General features: G+C 33.2%; 2 protein-coding genes across 6 annotated transcripts in view; one reads left to right on the top strand and one right to left on the bottom strand.

The window, feature by feature from the left end:
• LOC108744449 (synaptotagmin-16) overlaps positions 1–26,883 on the top strand; it is a 37,327-nt gene that overhangs the window by 5,545 nt on the left and 4,899 nt on the right. For 2 of the 5 annotated variants that reach the window (XM_018480213.1, XM_018480214.2), the window contains exons 3-5: positions 20,740–20,937; positions 24,800–25,103; positions 26,408–26,516. In XM_018480213.1, the coding sequence (XP_018335715.1) occupies positions 20,740–20,937; positions 24,800–25,103; positions 26,408–26,516 (611 nt within the window). Of the gene's footprint in view, positions 1–289; positions 572–15,538; positions 16,145–17,969; positions 18,203–20,739; positions 20,938–24,799; positions 25,104–26,407; positions 26,517–26,883 lie in introns of those variants that run through there. The other 3 variants (XM_018480217.2, XM_025980837.1, XM_025980836.1) reach the window with 3 other exon arrangements.
• Positions 2,940–5,885, bottom strand: LOC108744448 (ATP-dependent RNA helicase DDX24). Its single transcript, XM_018480211.1, has 9 exons — positions 5,481–5,885; positions 5,127–5,403; positions 4,860–5,072; positions 4,645–4,798; positions 4,298–4,578; positions 4,009–4,234; positions 3,684–3,913; positions 3,418–3,592; positions 2,940–3,347 (listed from the first exon to the last, which is right to left on the bottom strand). The coding sequence occupies exons 1-9, from the start codon at positions 5,616–5,618 to the stop codon at positions 2,963–2,965; spliced, it is 2,079 nt and encodes a 692-aa protein (XP_018335713.1). The 5' UTR covers positions 5,619–5,885; the 3' UTR covers positions 2,940–2,962.

A 26,883-nucleotide genomic window follows, 5' to 3' on the forward strand; every position in this document is an offset into this window, starting at 1 on the left:
TTAAAATTTTATAAATAATAAAAAGTAAAATAAATAAACAAGTGAAAATACAAACAATCACATCTAAACAATAATATTGATATAGAGGTAACATCACCGATGGATTTTGAAGATGTTTTGCACTTTTGTGTCTGATTAAATATTCTGACCACCATACCGCTTTTTCTAATCCAGTCATTGGCTGATCTAATGCTATCTGAAGTAGTTTTTCGGTATTATTTCGATACCTATAATTTTAAAGCATAATTAATCAATTGATATTTATAATTAAAGCAACGCTTCATTCACGTTATAACGTAAATGTTTTGGTAGCTGACAATAGACCAAACTATAACTAATGGAATGCTACTAAAAGTTGCCTAACAACATCAGCGAGTTCTTACCGAAGAAAAAGAAGAAGTGAGCGCATTTAAAAAGTGAAAGGCACAATAAGTTTTTAGTATAACTTTTATCGTAAACGTGTGGTTGTGGTGTGGATGTTGATTTTATTATTGTTAGGTTAGTTAATAAAACGCGAGTGTTTAATAAACTATTTAGTGATGATCTGCTCCTTGGAAAGAATTTTTGAAAAGTAAGTCGTTTGTTGTTTGTTCTAATACAAATAGGCATGAAGAAATGTTTTGATAAGAAGCAAGAAGTTTTTTAAACAAAACAGTAAAATTGAATGTTTACAAGGTTTTTCATATATGTAAATATTAGTTTAGGGTGATTGTTATGTACATATGAATATTTTAAATTTTGACCCACCTTTTGTCAGTGATAATTTCCTGAATAGCTGCTTTGAAGTTATCTTTTTCTATCTTTTGGTGATCTAAGTATAATCCCATTCCTTTTTTAATAACCCTTTCAATGTTGTGTTTCTGATCAGCAAAAAACGGTATACCAATAATTGGTACTTTGGTATACAGGGCTTCCTCAAGTGATTGTAAACCTCCTTGAGTGATAAAAAGCTTCACATTTGGATGACCTGTAATGTTTACGTGATAATTTTTTTAATGTTTTCTTGTACAAGTATTTACTGTACTAACGTAAAATATCTTGTTGCGGAAACCAAGTATTAATTAATATTTTATTGGAAAACGACGAGAAGTTGTGATCCATTTTCCAAAGAACTTTGTATGGTAATTCGTTAAATGTTTCCGTAATTATCTTCATTGTTTCGTTACAAAGATGTTTCACTTCGACATTTGTTCCCAAACTGAAATAAATGGCCCCTTCCTGAGCATCGTCCAAAAACATTTGGATGGCCTAAAATATTTTTGTTCACAATTAGTGATTACGGTGATAGTTTTTTTCTGTAAAATTTATTGATATAAGATTTTTGTGTTGGCTAGTACCTTTGGTAGGGGTTTTAGTGGTTTCATATGAACATTTCCTCCAATTTGTATGAAGGCCGGAACTACAGCACGGGCATCGAAAAGGGCTAAATTAGTGTTAACGAATAACAAGGAAACATTGCTTCTAATTTCAGCAATACTCGGTATATCGCTACCAAAAATTTCTTTTGCTTTGTAATCTTCAATTAGTTTCTCGTAGAGGTAAATGACAACACGCATGATGTAATGCACTACTGTACTAAGTATTCTTTCTAAATAAGTGTTAGAACGTATATAAGGCAAAAGCATAAAAGGGTGCAAAACGGGATGAACGGGAAGTCCTATATCGTCATATACCACATCCGGTAAATCCATTGACGACATCCCTATATACGGGCATTTAAATCTGTGACCAAGTGCGCCTAACATGGGGTAAAGATATTCAATTATTACCAAATCAAAATGCTCTTTTGGATCGTGTATCATTTTTTTAAAACTGGGATGTTCTATCAGTTCGTAATCTAAAAGTTTGCTAAACATTTTCAAGGTGTTGGTAACTTTTTCGTATCCATCGCTGTGATTTATTAAAGTATCCAGGACTTCGCTTTTCCATATTTGGTACGCGTAACTCCAGTCTACTTCTGTTAGGTTTTTTAGAGAAGGGTCTTTTAAAGGATTCGTTGTGAAAACTACTACTTCGTGCCCCCTTTTCAGAAATTCTTTCCATAATGGTTGAAACACTACTTGATGACTGTAGGATGGTGTGGGAACAATTCCCAGGATTCTCGCCGAATTAACATTTTCACTGAAACAAATAACGATGAAATAAAGTGTAAATTTTGGTAATACCATTTTGAATAAAATGCTTGTAAATTTAATTTTACAATTGCTGTAGGATGAATCTTACTGGATTCAAATAGATATTTCACGAAGATAAGACGCATTGTTTAATTAATATTTAAATGATATCATATGATAATTAATAATGTAAATATGTTTTTCATTTATTTTCATAAACTTGCTTTTCTTTTTACGTGTTGTGAAGGACGGATCCATAATAGACCTTTTATCAAAATGTTTTCTGATAATACATTAAAAAAATATTTTTAAAGGAAAATAAAATCACATTTAATTCTTCTTTAAAAACTAGTTCTTCCCCCCTATCAGTTACTGCAAACTCGAATCTGTTAGCACCATTGCTTCGAGTGGTCGAAATTCACTTTTGTAAACAATTTGTTTAATCACTTTCTTTGTATTAAAAATTAAATTTAAAGAAATTGTTTGTAAATAGGTATGCAACACGTCGTACACTTCAGCATAAGAAATTGCTGAAACTTTCATTTACGTAATACTATTTTGCCCTGTGCTGACAGCACTCATAATTTCTTTTGTATATAATATTATCAGTAGTCAATAAGGAAATGTTTTTAATACATAAATGTTAATTCAAATGCAGATTTTCCAAGAATTCGTTATAAATTAAAGTCATATTGCAATAAAATAAGTTACTTGTCTAGATTATAAAATTAAATAACCGAAATAAATAAAATTGTATATATGCATATTTATAGTATAAGAAAATAGTTAAAAACTTTGGGTTATTAAAAAACGAGAATTAAGACGTAAAGTAAAAACCATTTATTGCTTTATTTGTTAACATGCTTAAATTTATATATTTTATTTTTTGAGCTTTGCTTGTCCCTTAATGTCTTCTTCTTCCTTTTTTGAATGTTTTTGTTGTCGGTTTTCTTTCTCCCTTTTTCGTCACTTTTATAATTTCCTTTTTTAAATAACCATTTGGCTTTTAAGCGTCCTGTTTTGGATTCTGCGGCATTTTTTGCGACGTTTATAGCTTTATCGTTTTCTTCAATTAATAACAAATTCGATGCATTCATAAGAGTAGGATATTTCCCAGAAAAGCCAATTGTAAACACCGGTTTATTCAATAGATCTGCAAGTTGTTTTCGTTTCTTTTGAACATACTTTAAAGAGTTTGCTGAATCCAGAAAATTATCTTCCTCTTCCTTAACCCTGTTTTTAAACTAAGGAATTTAAATACCTTTCGCAGTAAATATAAACTAACGTATGATTAAAAGGATACAAATCATCATCTAAAATTATGTCCATGTCATCAGCTGCTTTTTGTAACCATCCTTTTTCAGAGCTTTTCTTACGATTTTGAAGCTCCAATTTTTCAACTTCTCTTGCCAAATTTACTCTCTGTTTAACAGCTGCGAGAATGTTTTGTTGTACTGGAAATAATGGCATATCTTCCCCTATAACACGTATATTTGACATTTTTCTATTGATGGACATAATGCGCTTATAAAAAATTTATTTATGAAATATCGTTAACTGTTTAATTACCTTTCCCTAACGTTCTACACAAACGTAAATAGCTTTGAAGTTCGGAGGGATCTATTAAAAGTACAGTAATTCCGTCTTTTGAAGCCCTAGCTGTTCGGCCTGATCTGTGAACATAACTTTCACTTGTCCTAGGCATTTGATAGTGTAGAACATGATCTACACTTGGAATATCTAGACCCCTAGCAGCAACATCTGTCGCAATTAATATACTTTGTGGATCATCTCTAAATCTAAAATAATATTTAATAAAAGCACCAAACATATACACACTTGTTCTTTCAGTTTTCAATCAGTTTAATTAAAAATTAATGCTATAATCAATTACCTGTCCAAATTTTTTAAACGTTGTCTCTGCTGCATTGAAGCATGAAGTGGTAAAACATTAATTTGTAAGACAGATAATAAACTATTTAGCCTTTTAACACAGCCAATGGAATTGCAAAATATTAAAGTTCTTCCTGGATACTTTTTCAAAAAGTAGTATATGTAGTAATCTTTCTCATCTATGCTACAAGAAATTCTGCATTCTGTTAATGTTTGGACTGTTTTACCTATAAGCACAAAAGTTACTGCTAGATATATTTGCCTTCACTAGTAATATAAAAGTTGCAAACCTGTTCTATCAGTAATATCTACTACTTTAGGATTTGTCATGCCTATAAGTTCTATTATTTTTTTAAGTTTATATTCTGAAGATGATTTATTTATCTTTCTGCCTCTTTTAAGAAGTAAATGTTTTGGTAATTCATGTTCTAATGTAAGTGTTGCAGAAAATACGAAATTTTGCCTGTTTTTCTGCTCATTTTGCATTAAATTTATCTTTTCTAAAATATCATGTAATTCTTGAAAGTGGCCTCTTTCTAGCATTCTGTCAGTTTCATCTATTGCTAAGAACCTAAATATAAAAAATATATAAATAATGGAAATTTAATCTGAGGTCAGTTTAAGCTTTCAATTTTACCTAATTTTGTCAATTGAAGACAAATGAGAGTTTCCAAGCTGAATTAATTCCCATAATCGTCCTGGAGTTGCAACAACTATTTCAGGATTTTTACTAAGAAGTCTTTCTTGTTTTTCTGCAGACATTCCCCCAACAACAACTGCTATTTTTATATCTAGCAGAAAATATGTATGTTTAATTTGCATTTTCTCTATTTGGAATATAATTTACTTTACCTGTGTATTTGGCAGCTGCTGTCAGGTGATTCTTAACTTGAATTGCAAGCTCTCTTGTTGGTGTTAGAATTAAAGCATTAAGAGGGTTAAATTCATCAGATGATTTATGATCTAATAGCTCCTTTCGTTTCAATATTCCTGAAAGTATTGGTAAGCCAAAAGCTAATGTTTTACCACTACCAGTTTCTGCTGCACCCAGAATGTCTTTCTTTCCTAAATAAAAGTGAGAATTAAACGATTGTAAAAATTATACAGTTTTGAATGTACCAAGAATTGCTGAAGGAAGGGTGAGCGCTTGAATATGAGTAGGATATAAAAAGTTCTGATCAGCAAGAGCTTTTATAAGGCTTTCTTGTAAACCAAATTTATGCCATGCTTCCATGTTCTTTACTTCTTCATCTTCTGCCGAACTTTCTATAAATGTTGAACCACATTTTGAGGGAATTAAATCTAGATCATTTTCACATGCTGACTTGAATGATTTTAAAAGTTTGGGTTTTTTCTTATTGGCATATCTCTGTTCTACATTTTTCCTCTTCTTTGTCTAAAAATTAAAGCAGAAAATACATAAAGATTAGTATAAATACAATTACATTAACCAATTTTTAATTTTTTATTTACTTCCAAAGGTTGGGACTGAAACACATTCAGGTCATAATCTGTACATTCTTCGATAGCTACAAGTCCTTCCGGAATTCCGTTGGAAAATAGGGCTTGATCAAGTTCTACTGGCTTCCAATTAATCCTTTTACCCTTCATCTTGTTTAAAAACTTCTTTCTAATGTTATTCTACACAAAAATTTGAAGGTTAGGTTAACAATTTATTAGGCTAAATAAGTATGACAAAGATTATAATCTTTTTGTCCTCTTTTGCAATTAAGACGTTTATCACACTGATTCTGTTTGATCGATAGATCACAAATAAAAAATGATATCTATCAAGCCTTTAGTGCACATTTATTTAAATTTTTCAACAAAGCATGCTATGCATTGTCGACATTCTTATTGGCTATCCGGAGTTCGGGTTGCGGTGGTTGCCTAAGATTAAGGTTGTTTATTCATAAATTGCAAGACAAAAAAGTAGTTTAAATTTTGAATAAGTACGATTATTACTTTATTCATTATTGGAACGGATTTGTGTTGACGACTTTCGGTATTGCTTAGGTGATTAACTGGATTACTTTCAAATTATTATAGTTTATAATTTTTCATTGATGTTAATTTCATTATTGTTTTAATGTTCCTGAACGTATAGAACACACGGAAAATTTCAGTGGAAAGTCTTGAAAAATTTAGTATCAAATCAACGTTCAGTATAATTTCAATTCATGGTTTTATTAAAAAAAAATAATTCAGTTTCTAATACTTTTATTCTTCATGAACTTTGTCTGTAATAAAGAGGGTATTTGGGATACGGCATGGTGCCGCCTGTTGAATTAAAATTCGTGTCCGGGACGTTTGCCGGTTACGAAAAATCCTTCGGCGACCCAAATTATCTTTTCCAAGGACACCAAGGACGTTTGTCGTTGAGACGGGCCTGTATCTAAGGATAACGGGACGCAAGCGCCCTTTCTCGCCGATTTTCAATTTTTTATTATTCTTTAAAGACTAGCGCACCGTACGCAGGCAACGACAGTGTACAAATACGAATGTGGACGATGGTGGTGTACGAAGTTTTAGTGTTGATAAAATAAAAATTTTTGAAGCTGGGCTACTCTTGTCCCCCCGTTGCGAACTTAGGTCAAGGACGTTTTGTACCTATCTGTCTATTTAATTCGTTTGATACCAAACCTGATAGTAGTTGTAATTGTGTTTTAAAATGAACATAAACGAAAAATTTTAAAAAAAGTGTTCTACTCAGTGTGATTTGTCAGCTATTACTTATCAGTGTATGCATTGTTCCTCGTTAAACACTTCTTGCGATAGCATGCAAAAAAAGAAAAACGGACCATCAAAATGACAGCAGTTTCTGAAATTGGTTTCGTTAGTGGTGAGTTTGAATGTTTTAATCATTTGTATTTTATTTAATGAAACACTACAGTAGTTTGTGGTGTAGTTTATATATATATATATAATTCCTAAATTATTATATAAAACAGATACATAGCTACTGATAATTAAGCATAAGTGAAAGTGAAAATTTTTAAAAGTTTTTTACCATTTTTATTGGTCGAGATGCATTATAAAAATGTATATGTCCACTGTGTAATTTCAACACCAGTCCTTAAACTTTAAAATTGTTCGTATTTTAATTAAATTACAGATTTTTGTACTTTTCTAGTCATGTAATTNAAATATAAATGAATTATTATTAATGTTAATAAATAGAAATACATAACAAACAGAAATACAGGATTAGCTGCCCATTATAAAACATTTTTTTAAAATTGTTTTTAATTAAAATACGAAATGTTTTTAATTTTTGCCTGTAAATTATTCAAATGAATATCTAGAGGTCTCTTTTTCCAAACTTGTATCTTATTTTTTGTATACAAAAATATGGGTGTATATATGTATCTAAATAACAGTTTTAATAATTATTTTACGAATGCCCAAATTAAGAATAGATGTAAACCCATTAAACCGGATCGGACATCCTTTCTTATCCAACTTTTGATTAAAAACAAGTCTTTTTGTAATTTCTTCTTTCTTTTTCTTCACTTTTTTGTTCGTTTCATGTTTACCGTTTACTTATTTATATGTTAATCTTGTTTTCAAAGGTAGGTAAAAACTTTAATCTAGTCTAGTCTAGCATGGTAAAAAAGGAAACGAAAAATATGTTTGTAGATAAACAAATTATTTGATATCTTGTATTACTCAAGCGCCGCAGCACGATAATATTTAATGCTACCGTTAAATTACAAATGTTTTGCAAATTAAAGTCAAAATCTAATACGCATTTCGATAGCCATCAAGGTGCCATCCCCAGTATAAAACTATTAGACAGGAGCGGTTCCAGAACTCTCCTTTAGAGGAGACAATGGTGAGATCTACAAATTTTAATTCATAAAAGAGAATTTCAGTAATAGGTATTATTAATTATTTATAGGTACTTTCTTTTATAATCCCATTGATTAAAATTTGAGTTCACTTACCAATTATTCCGAAATCTTAGATTGCAATTATTTAATGTGTTCCATTTCTTCCTCTTAAGTTTATGATAACAATAATAATAATAAGATGAAATTAGAGCCAAATCGTAGTAAAACCACACCGACGTTTCGCCTCTGGTTTGAGATTTTATCAATGTAGGTTTTTAAGTGTCACCATTTTTAAAACTGGAGTTATGTTATTATTAACTTTCAAAATTGAGTATCTTCTAGCAGTATACATACATATATATGTATGTATTCTACACGTTGCATTACATCTAAAAATGGGCAGAGTTGTAGTATCTTTTTTCCTTTAATTCAAGAAAAAAGCCTTTTTTAATTTATTCTGTTGATGGCGAATAAGCTAACGTTATGAATATGATAAATATGCAAATTTTATACTGCAGAGCAAACAACTGCAAGATGTCAGGCAGACATGGATTATACAAGTAATTACGTGCACAGCTCTAACTTTTTTACTGTTGTATTTACATGCAGATGTACAAAGGAAAATTTTACTTGTCATCTTTTGATCTTACACGAATTGGTATTATCACTAAGATTAATCCTTCATTAAGATTGTAATACATCAAAAGTTATTTCTCCAATCGCACGCTTACCGAACATAGAAATTACACATTTCCTTGTCGAAATTTTCTGAACTTGAACGTGATAAAAAAGTGTGGATATAATGGATTTTTGATTCAAAAAATCAAAATTTTAATTTTTAATTTTTTTACGCGATAGATTAGGTTTACAAATTGATTTCATTTTCATTCGTTAAAAATTGAAATTTTCATTATACATATATGTATGTAGTATATACATAATACCTACCTATGTTATATATACATATGTACCTATAGGTATGTATAAGTACCTATACATGCAATCCTTATATGAAGCCGAAATTTAATTTCTCTGTCAGGTCTCCGTGCTCGGTAATAAATCGGGATATTCCCGAAAGACCTTTCAGAGTTTTATTCATTTTGAATATGAATACATATTTTATGCCTTTCGCTCAGTAAGTTTTTAATGAAACCTGATAATCAGGTGAAGATAATAAAAGACGCGCTGGTCCATACTGTCGGATTTGCATCGCTAAAGTTTGTTAGGACATTTTGAATAATAAACATTAATGATCCGCTTAAAGAAGCTTCTATCTTTCATTGTTAATTTTAGATGTGGCAATCGAATTTCAAATCAATTGCAATTTTAACGTTACGTTTCATCTTTGCAAATAACTACCTACATAGCGAAGACAAAATTAGAAATTTTTGGGCTTGAATTAGACTGCGGGCTTTACGGAAATCCCCATTTCTTTTTCCATTCGAACATTGGTTAGCATTAGTACTCAAACAATGCTTAAGTATTAGACTTTATTGGTTTCTAGTTCATGTAGTATTTCTTTGAAGAATATACAGTAGTGGCGAAATGATAACCGAGAATGCGGATATTCTATTACGGTCTACTTCAATTTGTTAGAATTGTGACCTTGAAGAAATCTGCGCGAAGATAGAAAGAATATACACTAGGCGTGAGCAAGACAGGAATAGTTGGAACAAGCATGAACGAGCAGAGCTCTCTATGGGCGGTCTTAGGAGATCGACTAGAACTGTACAGTACTAGACGAAAATGTTTAGCAATTTCTTAAAACAAAAATGTATATAAATTAACAATAGAAAACAAAGCAAAAGTTTTATAGGTGTGTAGAACGTTAAGTTAATTCACTTGTTATTATTTTTGGCTGAATATGCTTTTAAATAAAGCATAAATAATTTTGCAAATGGTACTGTACACTTTTGTCTAGTTCTCGTTCGATGATCGGTGGAGAAATGAGTTCCGCAGACAAATATGATTGAATTTGGAATTATGCTATGGCGCATCCTAATAAAGGGAAGGGGCATATCTCTAACTACTTGAAACGAACAGTATATGTGTGTAGGAAAATTCGTACAAATGCCGTCAGTCATCTTTTAATATCCTAATTAATATTATAAATCCAAATGCGAGTTTGTTTGTTACTATTTCACGTCTTAACTACTCAACCTATCATCATGAAATTTTGTACACACATTGTCGAGGGTATAGAATAGAACATAGGATACCTTTTATCCAAAAACAAAATAATATTTCTGAAGGACAGAAAATATTACTTTTTAAGTGGTCGTTGATGATCTTTGATACGTATTTAGGACATCAACCAAAAAATTTTTAGTATGCAAGTACTAGTTAAATCATCAGTGCCTTTTTAACTAAATTTTGATTGATTTGAATTATTTACTTAAAATAAATTAAATTTAATTTAAAGTAAACACGTGAAATTGTTCTAGTACACGTGTAGATATAGTAGAATCCTTAACTAATAATTACTTTCTGTTACGACAAGAAACGAGGTTGATTCTAACAGAATAACCAACGTAATTAATTAGCTACATAATTAACCCCTTATAACGACACATGCAAGCGTAATTTGGTATTGCAGCATGATGCAGTGAAGGTAAATATAAAGGGTTATTTTTGCACAAATAAACAAAGAGGTTGGATAGTAGTACGGATGTACAAGCGTTGAATAGAAAAATAATATTCATAAATTATTAATTTTAGGATTAACGATAAGTTAAAAGAATCTGTATTATTATCACTTTTTTCTGATTGAGCTGGCATTTTAAGGGTTCCGTACCTCAAAAGGAAAAAAGGAAAAAGGGTCATGTATAGGCACATAAATTATTTCAATATTAATTTTTTGTAAGTTTGAAATGTTTCGTTTTGCGCTTCAAAATTCACATTTCTCTCTCTGATAAACGAAATTCCTCGTTAATTAGAAATTCTTCAGGCAAAATATAATGTGTGATTATTACCATCAGGGTTACGGTTGGTTTGATGGGTTTTCTTGGAATATATCTGCTCTGTTACCGATTTTTTAGGGATTATGGTTTTTTGTGATTTACAGTGAGCACTTTTGACCTTCGGACAAACATAAAACATATAAACGGTTCAAAAAAATGTTTTAAAAGTTAAAATTTGTGAGCTATACACTTGGTACATGTCCAAGAAGATTTTTCTTTGAACTAGTTCAAAGAGGGGTTTTATTCTATTCCATATACTAAAACTTCAATTTTTTTCTTTCTTTATCTCATTGATATACTTACAGATGTATCCTTAGCACAAATCCTTTCAGCCTTTCATGTACAGACATAATGCCTCATTTGTTGGAGCTTATAACATATTTTTTAGTGTATCTACTCCTGTTTTCGAGTCGAGTCTGTCGATTCATCGATTCAAAATTGTTTGAATTTATATACTCTTTCAGCAACTAAAACGTGCATTTATTTTTATATATGCAATTTGAAAAAGTAGGGAAAGAGCGAATATAAAGATAGGAGACGAAAAATTAGAAGAAGTGGCTGATTTTAGATACCTAGGAAGTCAGATAAGTGAGGATGGAAGGAGTAGTAGGGATATAAAGCAGAGGATAGCGCAGGGTCGTGTCGCCTTTAATAAAAAGAAGTCACTTCTATGCTCGCGAACGGTTAATTTAGAAATTCGAAAAAGGTTGTTAAAGGTGTATGTTTGGAGCACGGCGTTGTACGGGTGCGAAACATGGACAGTGGGAGCGGCGGAAAAGAAAAGGTTAGAAGCGTTCGAAATGTGGTGTTATAGGCGGATGATGAGGATATCGTGGGTAGAAAAGGTTAGAAATGAAGAGGTATTGGAAAGAATAGGAGAACAGAGGACTCTATGGAAGTCAATAAAAAATAGGCGAGATAGGTTGGTAGGACACCTTCTCAGGCATGAAGGTCTAGTCAGAGACATATTAGAGGCAGAAACAGGAGTTAGGAGGGGTAGAGGTAGACCTAGATTAGATTACTGTTCGCAAATAGTTAAGGATGTGGGCTGTTCTAGTTTTAGGGAAATGCGAAATTTAGCTCAGGATAGGAAAGAGTGGAGGTACGTGTCCAACCAGTCTTAGGACTGATGACCTTATGATGATGATGATGATGATGATGATTGATATATAATACTTGTACGAATAATAGCTCAGTTACGAAGATAATTTAATAAAACATAAATGTATGTCGTAGTAGATAAGGTGGATGAGAATAGGAAAGACTGTTGTTTTTGCATTTAAACTAATTTTTGATTGCTAATTAATTCTTGACTGCTTATTGGATAGTATAAACCTGGAAGAATGTATAAATATTGTGAACGAATTTTTTCTTTGGTTATCCAAGCATAAATTATCCTGAAATTTTGTACATACATTCTCAGGGTACAGAAAAGGACGTAAGGTAACTTTTATCTAGAAGAAAATACTATTTTTGAAGGATAGGAAAAAATTAGTTTTATGTGGTCGTCGATGATCTTTGGTCATGTATTTACATTAACGCGAGCGAAGCCGCAGGTAAAACCAATCATAAAATTTTGTCCGGGATACCGAAAAGGACATCATAAGGTCGTCAGTCTTAAGACCGGTTGGACCCGCACTTCCACTCTTTCCTATCCTGAGCTAATCTTTTTTCTAAAACTAGAACAACCCATATCTTATCTAGGTCTACTTATACCCCTCCTAATTTCCGTTTCTGCCTCTGACTAGACCAGGCGTCGGCAATCTGCGTCTCTTTGGATGTGAAGCTGCGGCTCTTTAGGTCCAATCCCAATAGTCTTCCAGATTGTTACAGTGAGGTGAAGAAGTTGCCGTGTGGAGTGCTGACTATCTTCGGATCGACATATTCGTGCGAGCAAGCCCTTGCATGAATATAATTAAAAGTAAAGTAAGAAGCCAACTAACAAATGAAAATTTAGAGTGTGTTTGAAACTTAAAACAACAAGTTATGAGCCATATTTATCCAAAGTTTCTAAAATCATGCAAAGCCAACACTACCATTGAATTTGTTTGCTCAAATGTATGATATTATTCTTTTTTTTATTCTAACTACAAGTTACATTGTTTAGTAAAGTTTAAATTTTCTACTTAAATAACCATGCAAAGCCACGGCACCCATTGAATTTGTTTGCTCAATTGTTTGTTATTGAAGTACAACTTAGTGTTGTATATAAATAAATAATTTTTCTTATGAATAAATAGATATTCTTTCTTATGAAAAAAATTTATTTAAATGCGAGTACTATTTATTTTTGGCAAGAAAAAAATTTGTGACTCTGTAAAAACTTTGAAATTTTGTAAATTATAATTTTCGACTCTTCTGACTCAAAAGGTTGCCGACCCCTGGACTAGACCTTCATGCCTGAAAAGGTGTCCTACTAACCTATCTCGCTTATTTCTTATTGACTTCCATAGAGTCGTCTGTTCTCTTATTCTTTCTAATATCTCTTCTTTTGTAACCGTCTCTATCCACGGTATCCTCATCATTCGTCTGTAACACCGCATTTCGAACGATTAATCTTTTCTCAATTTTTACCCACAAATTAATGAGGAAAAATTTGTTGCTGTTGTCACACCCCCGCCGGGAATCGAACCCGGGCTCTTTGGCTTTACGCGCCAATGCTCTGACCACTAAGCTACGAGAGATGACAACAGCAACAACGACAAACCGTACTTATTAGGTCACAGATCCGTCGAACTAATTTAACTATATACTGAATATAAATATACATACAATGTAGAAATCTTCCCGAAGTGAGTTTGTTTTAATATGAAATATTCTCAATTTTTACCCACTACACATTACCTCAAATTAATGAGGAAAAATTGTTGCTGTTGTCACACCCCCGCCGGGAATCGAACCCGGGCTCTTTGGCTTTACGCGCCAATGCTTTGACCACTAAGCTACGAGAGATGACAACAGCAACAACGACAAACCGTACTTATTAGGTCACAGATCCGTCGAACTAATGTAACTATATACTGAATATAAATATACATACAATGTAGAAATCTTCCCGAAGTGAGTTTGTTTTAATATGAAATATTCTCAATTTTTACCCACTACACACTTCCTCAAATTAATGAGGAAAAATTTGTTGCTGTTGACACACCCCCGCCGAGAATCGAACGCGGGCTCTTTGGCTTTACGCGCCAATGCTTTGACCACTAAGCTACGAGAGATGACAACAGCAACAACGACAAACCGTACTATTAGTCACAGATGTAGATGACTAATGTAACTATGTACTGAATATAAATATATATACAATGTAGAAATCTTCCCGAAGTGAATTAGTTTTTAATATGAAATATTCTCAATTTTTACCCACTACACACTTCCTCAAATTAATGAGGAAAAATTTGTTGCTGTTGTCACACCCCCGCCGGGAATCGAACCCGGGCTCTTTGGCTTTACGCGCCAATGCTCTGACCACTAAGCTACGAGAGGGGGTGTGACAACAGCAACAAATTTTTCCTCATTAATTTGAGGTAATGTGTAGTGGGTAAAAATTGAGAATATTTCATATTAAAACAAACTCACTTCGGGAAGATTTCTACATTGTATATTAATCTATTCATCTCGTCTTTTAAATTGTCTAATTTCTTTACTTGCCCCATTGTCTTAACATTCCACGCTCCGACTAGTGAAATATTGCACCTACACCTATTGCACTTATTGATGATATTCCCCGAAGTAGTCCCTGTCCGGACATCCGAATAAGGGACTAGTTTACGTTTGGAGTGCTTTACCCCAGAGGACGCCATCATTTTGTTTCGGTGAGTTTTACTTGGGATATCATGATGTGGTTGCTTCCCGTTGAATTCCACGTCGCAGTATTGTTTTTTTTATGTTTTCGTGGAAGAGGGAAACCTTCAAATCACCCAGCCGTCCGTACGACTGGGTAGTGTCGGATTCCGGAGGAAGAAGTCTACCGACTAAAACCTTCCTACCTCAGGCCGTTTTAGGACCAATTAAGGTCCTCTTCAACCTGCAGTATTGTGCATCAGAGTGCCATACCGATCCTCGTGATCTCTGCCACCCTGAGTACTGAAAGAACTACTGCCCTCTTTCAGGGACTTCTCTTAGTCTGGTTTTTTATAAAAAAGGACGTAGAGTACCTTTTATCCAGAAAAAAATACTGTTCCCGACGGACAGAAAAAATTAGTTTTATGTGGTCGTCGATGTACTTTGACACGTATTTAGGACATCTCAACGCGAGATATAGAAAATTATTATTATTGGTTTGGTTTACGTGCTTAAAATTAGAATTGAATGTAGTTGTCGTCAACAATTAAAAACAAAACGTTCCTGTTTTATGATCTATAATAAAAAACGCTAGGACGTATCCACTGTGCAGAATGCGGGCGAAAAAGCTTTTGTTACTCAACTTATCGAAAATACTCCTTCTTTCAATTGAAAATGGATTAATCATTAAGTGCAGTCATTCGATTATCGTAGTTAAATTTCGAGCTCGTCCCCTCACAGATAACACAATTACGACACTACGTAGATCTATTTTTGATTCAGAAATGTTTCATCCAGTAAAAAATTGGTTTAGTTGAATTATATTAAAATTATCTTCCAATGGATTTTTTTACAGTTATTTCTTTTATGTGTANCGTTCAGTATAATTTCAATTCATGGTTTTATTAAAAAAAAATAATTCAGTTTCTAATACTTTTATTCTTCATGAACTTTGTCTGTAATAAAGAGGGTATTTGGGATACGGCATGGTGCCGCCTGTTGAATTAAAATTCGTGTCCGGGACGTTTGCCGGTTACGAAAAATCCTTCGGCGACCCAAATTATCTTTTCCAAGGACACCAAGGACGTTTGTCGTTGAGACGGGCCTGTATCTAAGGATAACGGGACGCAAGCGCCCTTTCTCGCCGATTTTCAATTTTTTATTATTCTTTAAAGACTAGCGCACCGTACGCAGGCAACGACAGTGTACAAATACGAATGTGGACGATGGTGGTGTACGAAGTTTTAGTGTTGATAAAATAAAAATTTTTGAAGCTGGGCTACTCTTGTCCCCCCGTTGCGAACTTAGGTCAAGGACGTTTTGTACCTATCTGTCTATTTAATTCGTTTGATACCAAACCTGATAGTAGTTGTAATTGTGTTTTAAAATGAACATAAACGAAAAATTTTAAAAAAAGTGTTCTACTCAGTGTGATTTGTCAGCTATTACTTATCAGTGTATGCATTGTTCCTCGTTAAACACTTCTTGCGATAGCATGCAAAAAAAGAAAAACGGACCATCAAAATGACAGCAGTTTCTGAAATTGGTTTCGTTAGTGGTGAGTTTGAATGTTTTAATCATTTGTATTTTATTTAAAGTACTTTTCCAAACGTATTTTCTATTTGTAAAATGCAAAATGAACTTTTGCTAGTATCATAGATCAAACTATATAAAATAGTGAATTAAAGTTGCTCACATTGGCCATTGAAGGTGTTAGAAGCTTAAAAAGGAGACAAAGAGACATTCTATGAATGTCTTCTAATTATTTAACTTAAGAGAGCCAAAAAAATTCTAAACTTGAAAATGGATAATCTAAAATATTGGATCGATATTGTTTTCCGGGTTCAGTGCCATGGTCCATGGAATTTTAAAGTTCCAAACTGATATCAGCACCTGCCAAATCACCACTTAGCTTTTAAAGACTACGAAATTCTATGAATTACGGCAAAAGAGCCCGCAAAACAATATCGAATTGATATATGCCAGCTGTGTAAAACTGAAAACTACAAGATATTGTGGTGTGCTAATAAAAGCATATAATCCAAAATTCTGAGAAAACGATTCGAAAAACTTCACTTATTAGATGAACCCAAAGCTAAAGAAAATATGGATTCCATTCCTTTTTCTTATTAAAGTGTGTAAAAGATAAGAAACATAATAGGGTTGTAAGTATTTTGATATAAAATGATTGATGTTGATTCTACATCAATAAAATTATTTGCAACCCTATTTTGACTCTGATCTTTCACGCTAAACAAATTATTTTGGCATCAGTATCTTTTTTCCAATTAAAACGGGTGACAAAGGTAAATAAGAAAGCATACAGAAGAATTATTTGTTGCTGAACTAAAGAAACTATAACATAAAAATAGAAAAACTGTATCTCAATCTGATATAAATCGTACTCAATGGGTGGTGGTATATATAGTGGTGGTGATATAGTGCAAAGACCACTATTAGCCTAGAATAAACTGCAATATTTAAAAAATGAGCAAATGTCTGCAAGGTTTTCTTAAAAAATATTTTATACTTAAGTAAAAGTAGAAAATTAAATAGGTACCTACTACAAAAAAGCATTTATTTGAAAAAAGTATTTTGAAAATACGTATTTTGTATTTAGCATTTAAATTACATAAGAGAAATCTATCTTGTATTTTACATTTGAAATAACAAATTAAAAAAGTATTTGCATTTTGTATTTAAGTACTTTAAAAAACCATTTTGCACATCTCTATATATAATAGAAAGCAGGTTTAGAAGCTATCTCAATACAGTCAGTCCATTTCTTAGAAAAAGACATTTAAAATAGAAAATGAGATAGCATTTTGTAATTTATTTTTTTTTTTTTTAGTATTTTAGACGAAAATATTTCAATTAAATCCCATGATGGTGCGATGTCCTTATAAATTTTAATATTGTTATCATAATACTTAAAAAATGGCAATGTTTATCATTAAGTCTGGCGTCAGTTGTCGTTTTCGTCTAAATTAATATTTTGCATCCTGTGTATAATCGACGTTTCTACGAAAACCTCTTTCCTTCGTTATATATATACAGGTGTAGTGTTTTCGGTAGTTTTTGGTATTGCACAAATATGGCGCGATGATTTAAAAGAAAACACTAACATAGAATTGGTCTTTAAGATTTTTAATAAACACAACAACAAGAACAATACAATCACAAAACAATAACGATAATAACAATATATGGTAAACTTACGAAATAGCTGGGAGAAAAGAACTAGAAGAACTCTGAAGAACTAATTTTTGAAATTTTTTTTTTGTTTTCGGGGAAGAGGGGAAATCTTCAAAAGACACCCTGCCGTCCGTACGACAGGGTAGTGTTGGATTCACTCTGAAGGAGCGCCTACCAACTAACCCTCTACCTCAGGCCGTTCTAGGACCAGTAAAGTTGGTCCTCTTCAGCCATATGTGTAGTTTTGTTATCTGATTTGTGATTTTTTGTGAGTGTTACTTTTGTGTGTGTGTTTGTGTTTAGTTGGGTTGGTTTTGTGGTTATCTGATGGAGTTGGGTAGGGAATTAAGGTGGTAGATGAAATCATCGGGGAGATCTGGGGTAATGGACAGGAGTCGGGCAGGAATTTTTGAAATTGAAAGTAAGGGTATTTATAGTTAATAGTTGTTGAAGATAGACAAGGAAAAGGGTAGTTTATAAGAAAGACAGAAAGTAGAAGCACTGACGTTAAAAGTTCTCAGAAGTAAACAGAATGGAATGTTATTACGAGGGAAACCAGGTTGTTAGTAATTACAAGACAGGGTACATGAAGGTATAGGGGCTCCAGGTAATGAAGCATGCTCAAGAGTTCGAAATTAAAGTTGAAAGTAAAGATTTAGAAATAAAATACATTTTAGAAAATAAAATTCAAATATTTAGAATATGTACAGATCGCTACACAGGTATACCTTTCATATACACATTTACACATTACATCTCGTCGTTTTCGTTACGAACCTTGCTGTTGCATCAAATCTGTGGGCGTCCATTCATAAATATGCTTCGCATCGCATAACCACCCCTTTCGTCTTTGCATTATTACCGGAAGTGTATGCACCCGTGTATTCATTATCGATATACGATTGTTTGGTACAAATAAGTAAGTAAGTATGTGTTTGCCAAAGTCAAATTTTGCCTCTAGGTCACGAGTATATCCTAGATTCTAGTGTTCAATGAACTTCTGGCTTAGAATCGTGGAGAGAAATCAATATCTCACCTCCTGCGCCGGTGGTGGGAGAGGGTGAGACCAATTCGCGTGGGTGGCCGTCTGAGGGGTTGACGGCATCATAACACAATGGACTTTATCGTTCTTTTTTTCGTTTTAAATAACTTTCTGGTTAATTGACGTGAAAATCTACTTGAGTAAATCAAGTCTAGATTCGATTGAGTGGGAACAACTAAGAATTGTATTATGAAAATCGGCGGAATGAAAGTGATGTGTAAGTGGAACTAAGGGGTGATGGCCGTAAAGACCAACAAGTGGTCGCGCCCACGTCAAAATTTGTTGGAATCGAAAGTAGGTCGTCCACCTTCCTAAGTTCCTCTATCTCTCGATTTTCTTCCATCGGGAGCATATTGTCGTGTTACATCTGTAGGAATTTAAAGTCTACTTTTACCTTTACCATTTTTAAAATGTTCTACACAAACTATAAAAGGAATCCCCTTGCCCAGACCTAAATGGACTTCCCCGAAATTCATCACCCAACACGGAGAAAACTAAATTTTTATGATATTGCAAAAATTGCAATTTTCGGTTGTAAATGACTGAATTTGCTGTAGAAATCGTAGAATTTATTAAGTAACTTGTAATAATCTCTATTTTGACATGTTTTCTTAAAAATTATTTCTGGTTTTTTAGTTATTACAATTTAGTTTATAATATCAACTAAAATACCTAGTAAATTTATTTATGCTGGGATTTTATTTTTACAAATTCGAGTCCAAATTGTAACTTTTACTATTTTCGCTTACGAAGCAACGAGCTAGAGGGATGTATTGTAAATATCGCTTTAATGTTTAGGTAAATTTTCCTTTTTCATTAACTTTCTAAAAAACATTCTCGTTATTTTTTTTGTGATTATTGAAGAATGATTTATTCCAATAATCTTTCCGTGCACTATCCCCCTTGTAGGCAAATATGTAGGGTTGTTCGGAAAGTCATTTCGTTTTTTTTTTGTGGAAATTAAAGCCAGTTTTCGTATAATAAACAAATACTTTATTAAATTATATATTGACCGTTCTGGTCCAACACCTTTTGCCAACTTTCTGGTAGTAGCATAATTCCACGCTCATAAAATTTTTGGTCTTTGCTGGCAAAAAAACTGATCGAGGAGGTTTTTGACCTCCTCATTTGAGGTGAAGGTTTTACCGTCTAAAAAATTTTGGAGTGACCGGAACAAATAATAATCCGATGGTGCCAGGTCTGGAGAATATGGTGGGTGTAGCATTGTATCCCATTCAAGCTGTAAAAGCTTTTGGCGAGTGACCAAACTTGTGTGAGGTCTCGCGTTGTCTTGGTGAAACACTACACCTTTCCTGTTGATTAGTTCTGACCTTTTCTGATCAAAATTGCCGGATCGAAATTTAGCGAACCAGTTTTAGCACTGGCGTACTGTCAACACACCTTCTCCATACACATCAGTCAATTTCATTCTGGCTTGAACAGCATTTTTACCCTTTCTGTAGTAAAACAGTAAGATATGTCGGAAATGCTGCTTATCGCTCTCCATATTTAAAAGGGCACCAACCAAAAACTACTGCGTAGAATTAATTGGAATTTTTCACACACAAGCCTTGCTATATGAGCTCTCAAAGCATATAAAGATTATACGGCTTAAATGTGAAGTTGGGTGCAAAAGAATACAATTTAATCCTCTGTCGGGAATAAACGAAATGACTTTCCGAACAACCCGATATATTAAAAATGGTGTTGAGATAATTCAATGTAGGGCATCCGCACCCCGTACGTAACTCCATTTTAAATAAAGCCCATTTGAACTAAAAGTTAACACACATGTATGTACATCTATGGAGAGGGGAGTGAGCACCTGATTTGTTACAATTGAGCCAGTAGTACTAAGCATACATATACCTTTTTGTAAATTCATGTATGTACTTATGGAAATTTGTTCTTTTCAGGAACTGCGCTATTTGGAGTAGTGGCAGGCTTTGGAAGTCTTATGCTGGTGTTTTTGTTGTATATAAACAAACGATGGTGGTTCAACAATGTGGGAGGAATGTCGTGTTGCAACGACATTTGTCCCCCCGTTTCGTCCAGGCCTGCATCTTCGACATCTTTGCCTAGTTCCATTCTACCACGATCCAAGCAAAAACTAAGTAAGCTATATTTGTTTTATACACATAAGTGTACGAATGTATCAACATATTTTTGATTTCTAAATTCTACAACAAACATGGTTTTGAAATTTTGATGGGCAAAATTTTAGTTTCGCAATATTTAAAAAATGTTTGTTGATGGAAGAAAATGTTCCAAAAAGGCAGTTTTATTGTCCTCAGTTTTAATTGATGATTAGATGTGTTCTGGAATAATTGTTTTAATGGTTCTTCCTTTTTGGTCCATGTATTTAACGTTGCAAGAGCTACAGAGTTGATAAATATCATTCTTACTCACAAGGTCAATTTTTTAACTTAGGGTAAATCCAATGTGTTCGAAAATTAAAGTTATAGTTTTCTACAAGAAGGTTTTAATTAATAGAAACTTAATGACAATTGTAGAAATGTTAACTATATTTGATCCGGTAATATCTATATTATCAGTATAGAATAAAATGTTAATTTTATTGTTAAACAAAAAGCTTTTAGAACCCATTCTTGATAATAACTATTAGATTAAGTACCATTTTCACAAAATCGAACTATTGCCTGTAAAATCTATTTCGATAAAACGAATTGCTAAATATACGTTTCACAGTCATTGTACCAAAGAGACTTTAAATAGGATTACACCTAATTTAGTTTTTCTTTTTTTTTTGTTCCTGTCTGATAGTCCTGCTCCTTGTGCTTTGTGCTAACCTTGTACTCTACATGTAGTCGATAACAAAGTGCGATTGGATACTATAGCAAGTTAATAATAAAACAAAACCTATAATTATATTAGGTAAAGGTGGTTTAGAATCTCATGGGTCATGACCTTGAGTTGTGCAGCGGAGAAGCTTCGTCTGTTCATTGATTTCTACTTCTCAGTAAAATTTTTGGCTGTCAAACTGCTTTAGTCATACCACATGACCCATCAGGGGCGGAGGTGGTCTTTAAAAATATCACGCTTGGTCACAGGGGTGGGGGGAGACTTAGCTTTTTGTCACGTAGTCTTCTTCTAGGGAAATATCACGTTTATTAAAGCTATATTCAAAACATTGTGTTCGCAAAAAAATATTTAAAACCATATTTATGAAATACAACGTGAAAACTAGAGGGGGGAGGGGGATCTTGGCATATACTGTGGGTGATCACCAATGTGGAAGGGAGTAAAAATTGTATAAAATTGGTCACATAGTATGGGTATGTTCCCCTAACAGTCGAGTCAATATTTTTGTTTCCCCCCCGCGCATTTCGCGACCCAGGACATTTTAAACTACCTCTACTTCCTGGATTAGTATAGGTCGGTTGGTAGATTGTTAAACTAGGTCACTATTTGAGGTGTGCGTGGAAGCTATTGTACCTAAAAAGGAAACCACATACACACACACACACACACACACACACATGCACTACCATACAATCATTGCGTTCCTTTCTATACGTTTTCTTCTAGATAGTGGCGGTCACGAAACATTTATGTTATACTAAACAGGCGTTATTTCCTGAAAGCCAGTAAATGAATTTATCTTCCACGCCAACGCGGCTGTATGTAATGATTAATTTTTAATCTGTTCCACCGTCCTTTTACGACTAATTTGTAATGGAATAAGTAGATTGTCGTTTATACTATTAATTATTATGTAATTACTTGGTAAAAATTAGTAGTAGTTCAATAATGTCTATTGTGAACAATCAAAGGGGTTTTGTTGGAAAATTCCGTGTCCATTATTGATCAAAACAGTTGTGAACCAGATTGAAAACAAAATATCGAAAAACCATAGTTTACCTTTAATAAGGTCTACCATTTTTCGGTAACATTTCGTTTTCGTAGTTTATCTGTGTAATTAAAATTATTAAGTTAAAAAAATTACCTACCGAAAGGAAATAAACTATCTATCCTTTTCGTTTTTGTTTTTTACTAAAACATAGGAAAATGCCTATTTATACAGACATCAATATGTTTCTCGTTTTCCATTATCTAAAGAAAATTTTCTTTTGCTAATTTTTATATGTATAGAACTGATGCCTCCAAAAAGAGTTACTTACGTCAATATTACTAATTTAATTATTTAACAATTGTAGAGGTTGGAAAAAAATGTGTAGAAATACCTATAAGAATTTTTGAGAAATATATTTTTCTTCCAATTCAAATTTCACGCCTTAGTCATTCAATCTAGTCTAACCTAACGTTAATTTCATACTATTTTTCCAAAGGTTAATTTTGTAAAGAAATATATTCTCTACAAAGAAGTTACCTGACTTTCGTTACTTTACAAAGTTATTTGTCTAGGAAAAAGTAATTTTACCAATCTTTTTTGATCAATTCTAGTTTTGTCTAGGCAAAACTACAATCTTAGTTATAACTAACATATTATTTCATCATCACACGCACTTCTACTTCTTCCTATCCTGAACTTCGCATTTCGCTAAAACTAGAACTTCCCGTATTCTTAACTACTTGTGAACAGTAATCTTATTCAGGTCTTCCTCTACTCCTCTTAACTTCTGTTTCTGCTTCTATTTGTCACTAAAGTAGTAAAGCTGTTATAGAGATTCATACATGACAAAAAAGGGTTTGATTGGAATTTTCAGTTAAATGTTTCCAAATGTAACAATTAACAATATTAACTCAATTCTGTAACTTTCGTAGATACATTAATTAATTGTTCATGATTGCTGGGCTGAAATAATGAGTGCAAAAAAGTTCTTAAATAAACGATTAGATCCTCAGTTTCATACTTCCTCCTATTTTTAGGAAAAAAAATTGTCGACAAATTTTTTATTTCTTTCTTTGAGACAATAAGGTCATCAGTCCTAAGACTGGTTGGACACGTACTTTTCTATCCTGAGCCAAACTTCGCATTTCCCTAAAACTAGAACAGCCCACATCCTTAAATATTTGCGAACAGTAATCTAATCTAGGTCTCCTCTACCCCTTCTAACTCCTGTTTCTGCCTCTAATATGTCTCTGACTAGACCTTCATGCCTGAAAAGGTGTCCTACCAATCTATCTCGCCTATTTTTTATTGTCTTCCATAGAGTCCTCTGTTCTCCTTTTCTTTCCAATACCTCTTCATTTCTAACCTTTTCTACCCACGATATCCTCATCATCCGCGTATAACACCACATTTCGAACGCTTGTAACCTTTTCTTTTCCGCCGCTCCCACTGTCTATGTTTCGCACCCGTACAACGCCGTGCTCCATACATAGACATAAACATAAACGCGAGCATAGAAGTGACTTCTTTTTATTAAAGGCTACACGACCCTGCGCTATCCTCTGTTTTATATCCCTACTATCTAAAATCAGCCACTTCTTCTAATTTTTCATCTCCTACCTTTATATTCGCTCTTTCCCTACCTTTTCTTCCCTTGCATACCAGTATTTTAGTTTTACTTTTATTTATTTTCATACAGTACTGATCTGTCAGTACCGCTTCCATTTTATTTGAAGCTATCTTTAGGTCCTCCTTGCTAGATGCTAATACTGCTATATCAGAGGCAATACTTACAAGTAAAAAATTGTTTTAATAAAAATCATCATACATCATTCCTCTAGATCAGTGTTTCTCAAACTTTTAAGCCCACAATCCCCCCGTTTTGCACTTGAAAGTGTCATAGAGCTTCCCCTCCTTAATAAGGAGGATGTATTTAAATTTGTATAAGCAAATTTTAAAATGAATTTTTTGGCTTTGGTTTGTTTCCACTGGTCTATAATCAATTTTTCTGTGACACCCCAAATATTTGTCTCAACGACGACGTTCTTGTGGCTCGTAATCTCCACTTTGAGAATCACTGCTCTGGATAATGTAGCAACCTTTACAATCAGGATTTCTACATTAAATCCATTCAATAGGGATTCTCTCTCTGTCCATTTCAGTAAAGACATTTTCCTTTGACGTGGGAGACTCTAGTTCAGAATCCGAAGTGGGTGGATCAAATGAAGCTCAACAGCAAAAACCATGCTCATCGACGGCTTCGACTAATCCTAAAGATGTCTATTACCCACCAAGATCAGCTCAGGATTTATCTTTAGCCGAGAAAGGCAAAGCTGGCATTACCAGCAACAGTTCTTGTTGCAGTTCGACGACTAGTTCAGTTGGAGAAAAACATAGTACTAACACCAATACCATTTCGGCTTTCAGTAAAACTGTTGTCAGCGAACAGATGAACGATAGCATAAGGTAAGCGAAGTGATTGGTGTTTATTCCACTTGTTTTTGCAATGTTTTCGGTCATTTTTATACTGAAATAAAAATGTTGTAACACAGGCCTCTCCAGAGAAGTACAAATAGATTTACTTGGATCTCTTATGAATGTGTTTTGACCGTTAATACAAACAAATATATCGTGGCTGGTTACATTTTTAATTATTTGAATATGAGAAACAGCAACAAACCAAAAAAAATCAATTCCCTTAGTAGGTAACAGCAGGATGTGTGTGGGGGGGGTAGGCGAAGGGTATGCTCGCCCCGGGCGCCTAAAGGATTTTTAATACCTATTAAAACCGACTTTTCTAACATATTAATAATTTAGGTACCTTCTCTCAGCACGCATCCGAAGATCGATTTTTTATCATTAAGGATAAAATTATTGAAATCGAAAGGATCTGTACTAGCAGCGCCAGCTGTTGGTAGCCCATCTTATCCATATAAGTAGTGCCGACTTTGGGGGGATATAAAACAGGTGTTTGACTAATTAACATTATCGCGGTTTAGAAAATACAACAAATGGCGCGGTAAACGCCATCTGTAGTACGATGCTACATTTTAGGATTACGTATGCTCCAACAAGGTCCATTTAAATATATGGATATCTGCTTGCTGAAACGAATCCCGGCGTAGCTCACCTCAACGTGGTAGGCACGTTACCATAATCGAATAAAATAATTCGAAGTGGTCTGTATTCTGTCGAAACTGCCAGACGCGGATCGCGATTTCGATCTTTTTGGATTTCATCAGCGCGTCGACATTGCGTACTTTTTAGGCCGCCCGGTATATTGTATAATAAAAGTAGTTTGTCCGTACGTGCCTCTAAGCTCCGCTATCGAATCCCACAGCCTCATGAGGATTACACGGTATGATAGTCTTCCTTTCTCCGTCCAGTTGGTTTCAATGATAAGGGGGTTAAATTAACACCTTAACTGATGAACTCTTGAAATCCTGAATGATATCTATTTCATTTGTTTTGTACCTTCTTCATGGAAGGGTATCTTGATAATAACTAATTTTTACCTTATAGTAATTACGAATTTATAAATGTACAAGTTCGAAATCGCAATCCACAATTGTAGTTGATGATAATCTATTGTTATTTCACAAGACTAAATTTGATAATTATCTAAGATATTATTAGATATCTGTAAGATATTTATCAATCTTGTCTTTTACGTAATTTTTAAGTGAAATTAACAACAGGTATATACCTATATACTCTTCATTTTCAACTGATTGTTTTGTTGTTATTGTGGTTCCTCTTGTTGTTTTCAGACCGTTCGAATTTTCGGAATCGAAAATAGACAATCAAAATTTGGAATATCAACAAGAACAACAGACAAACTGTAAAAGCGCGAAAATAAATATCCATGACAGTGAAGATGTAAGTTTTTATTACAATTACTCATTGTTTTTCTGCAACATTTTCCATTACTTTCTCAACAACACACATAAGGGTATCTGTTAAGAAAAAGTTCAAATAAAAAATATTAATGGTTGATAAAATTAATGTTCACAAAAAAAATCTTCAAAAATTAATAAGTTGTTTAAAAATACTTTATTGAATATGTACTTTCTGAAAACTGAAAAGATTATTTTTGAATCCATAAAATTGAAAAAGAAAATTTATTTATTAGATGTATAAATTTAATAAAAGAATTCAACCTATTCAAATGATTCAGGTTTGGGTCACAAGGTCACAGCTACTGAAATCAATAAAATGGTTTCTTTTCACTATAATTGTTCACCGA

Source organism: Agrilus planipennis, unplaced genomic scaffold (genome assembly GCF_000699045.2).
Source record: "Agrilus planipennis isolate EAB-ADULT unplaced genomic scaffold, Apla_2.0 scaffold29, whole genome shotgun sequence".
NCBI classification, from domain to species: Eukaryota; Metazoa; Arthropoda; class Insecta; order Coleoptera; family Buprestidae; genus Agrilus; species Agrilus planipennis.

What these genes read in the sequence shown, in the direction of transcription:
- LOC108744448 (XM_018480211.1), bottom strand. Translation starts at nt 5,618, where the DNA reads ATGAAGGGTAAAAGGATTAATTGGAAGCCAGTAGAACTTGATCAAGCC. An exon ending in TCTTCAATTGACAAAATTAG is followed by an intron (nt 4,579 to 4,644) that starts GTAAAATTGAAA and finishes TTTTATATTTAG; the next exon opens with GTTCTTAGCAATAGATGAAA. An exon ending in CGTTTAAAAAATTTGGACAG is followed by an intron (nt 3,914 to 4,008) that starts GTAATTGATTAT and finishes ATATTATTTTAG; the next exon opens with ATTTAGAGATGATCCACAAA.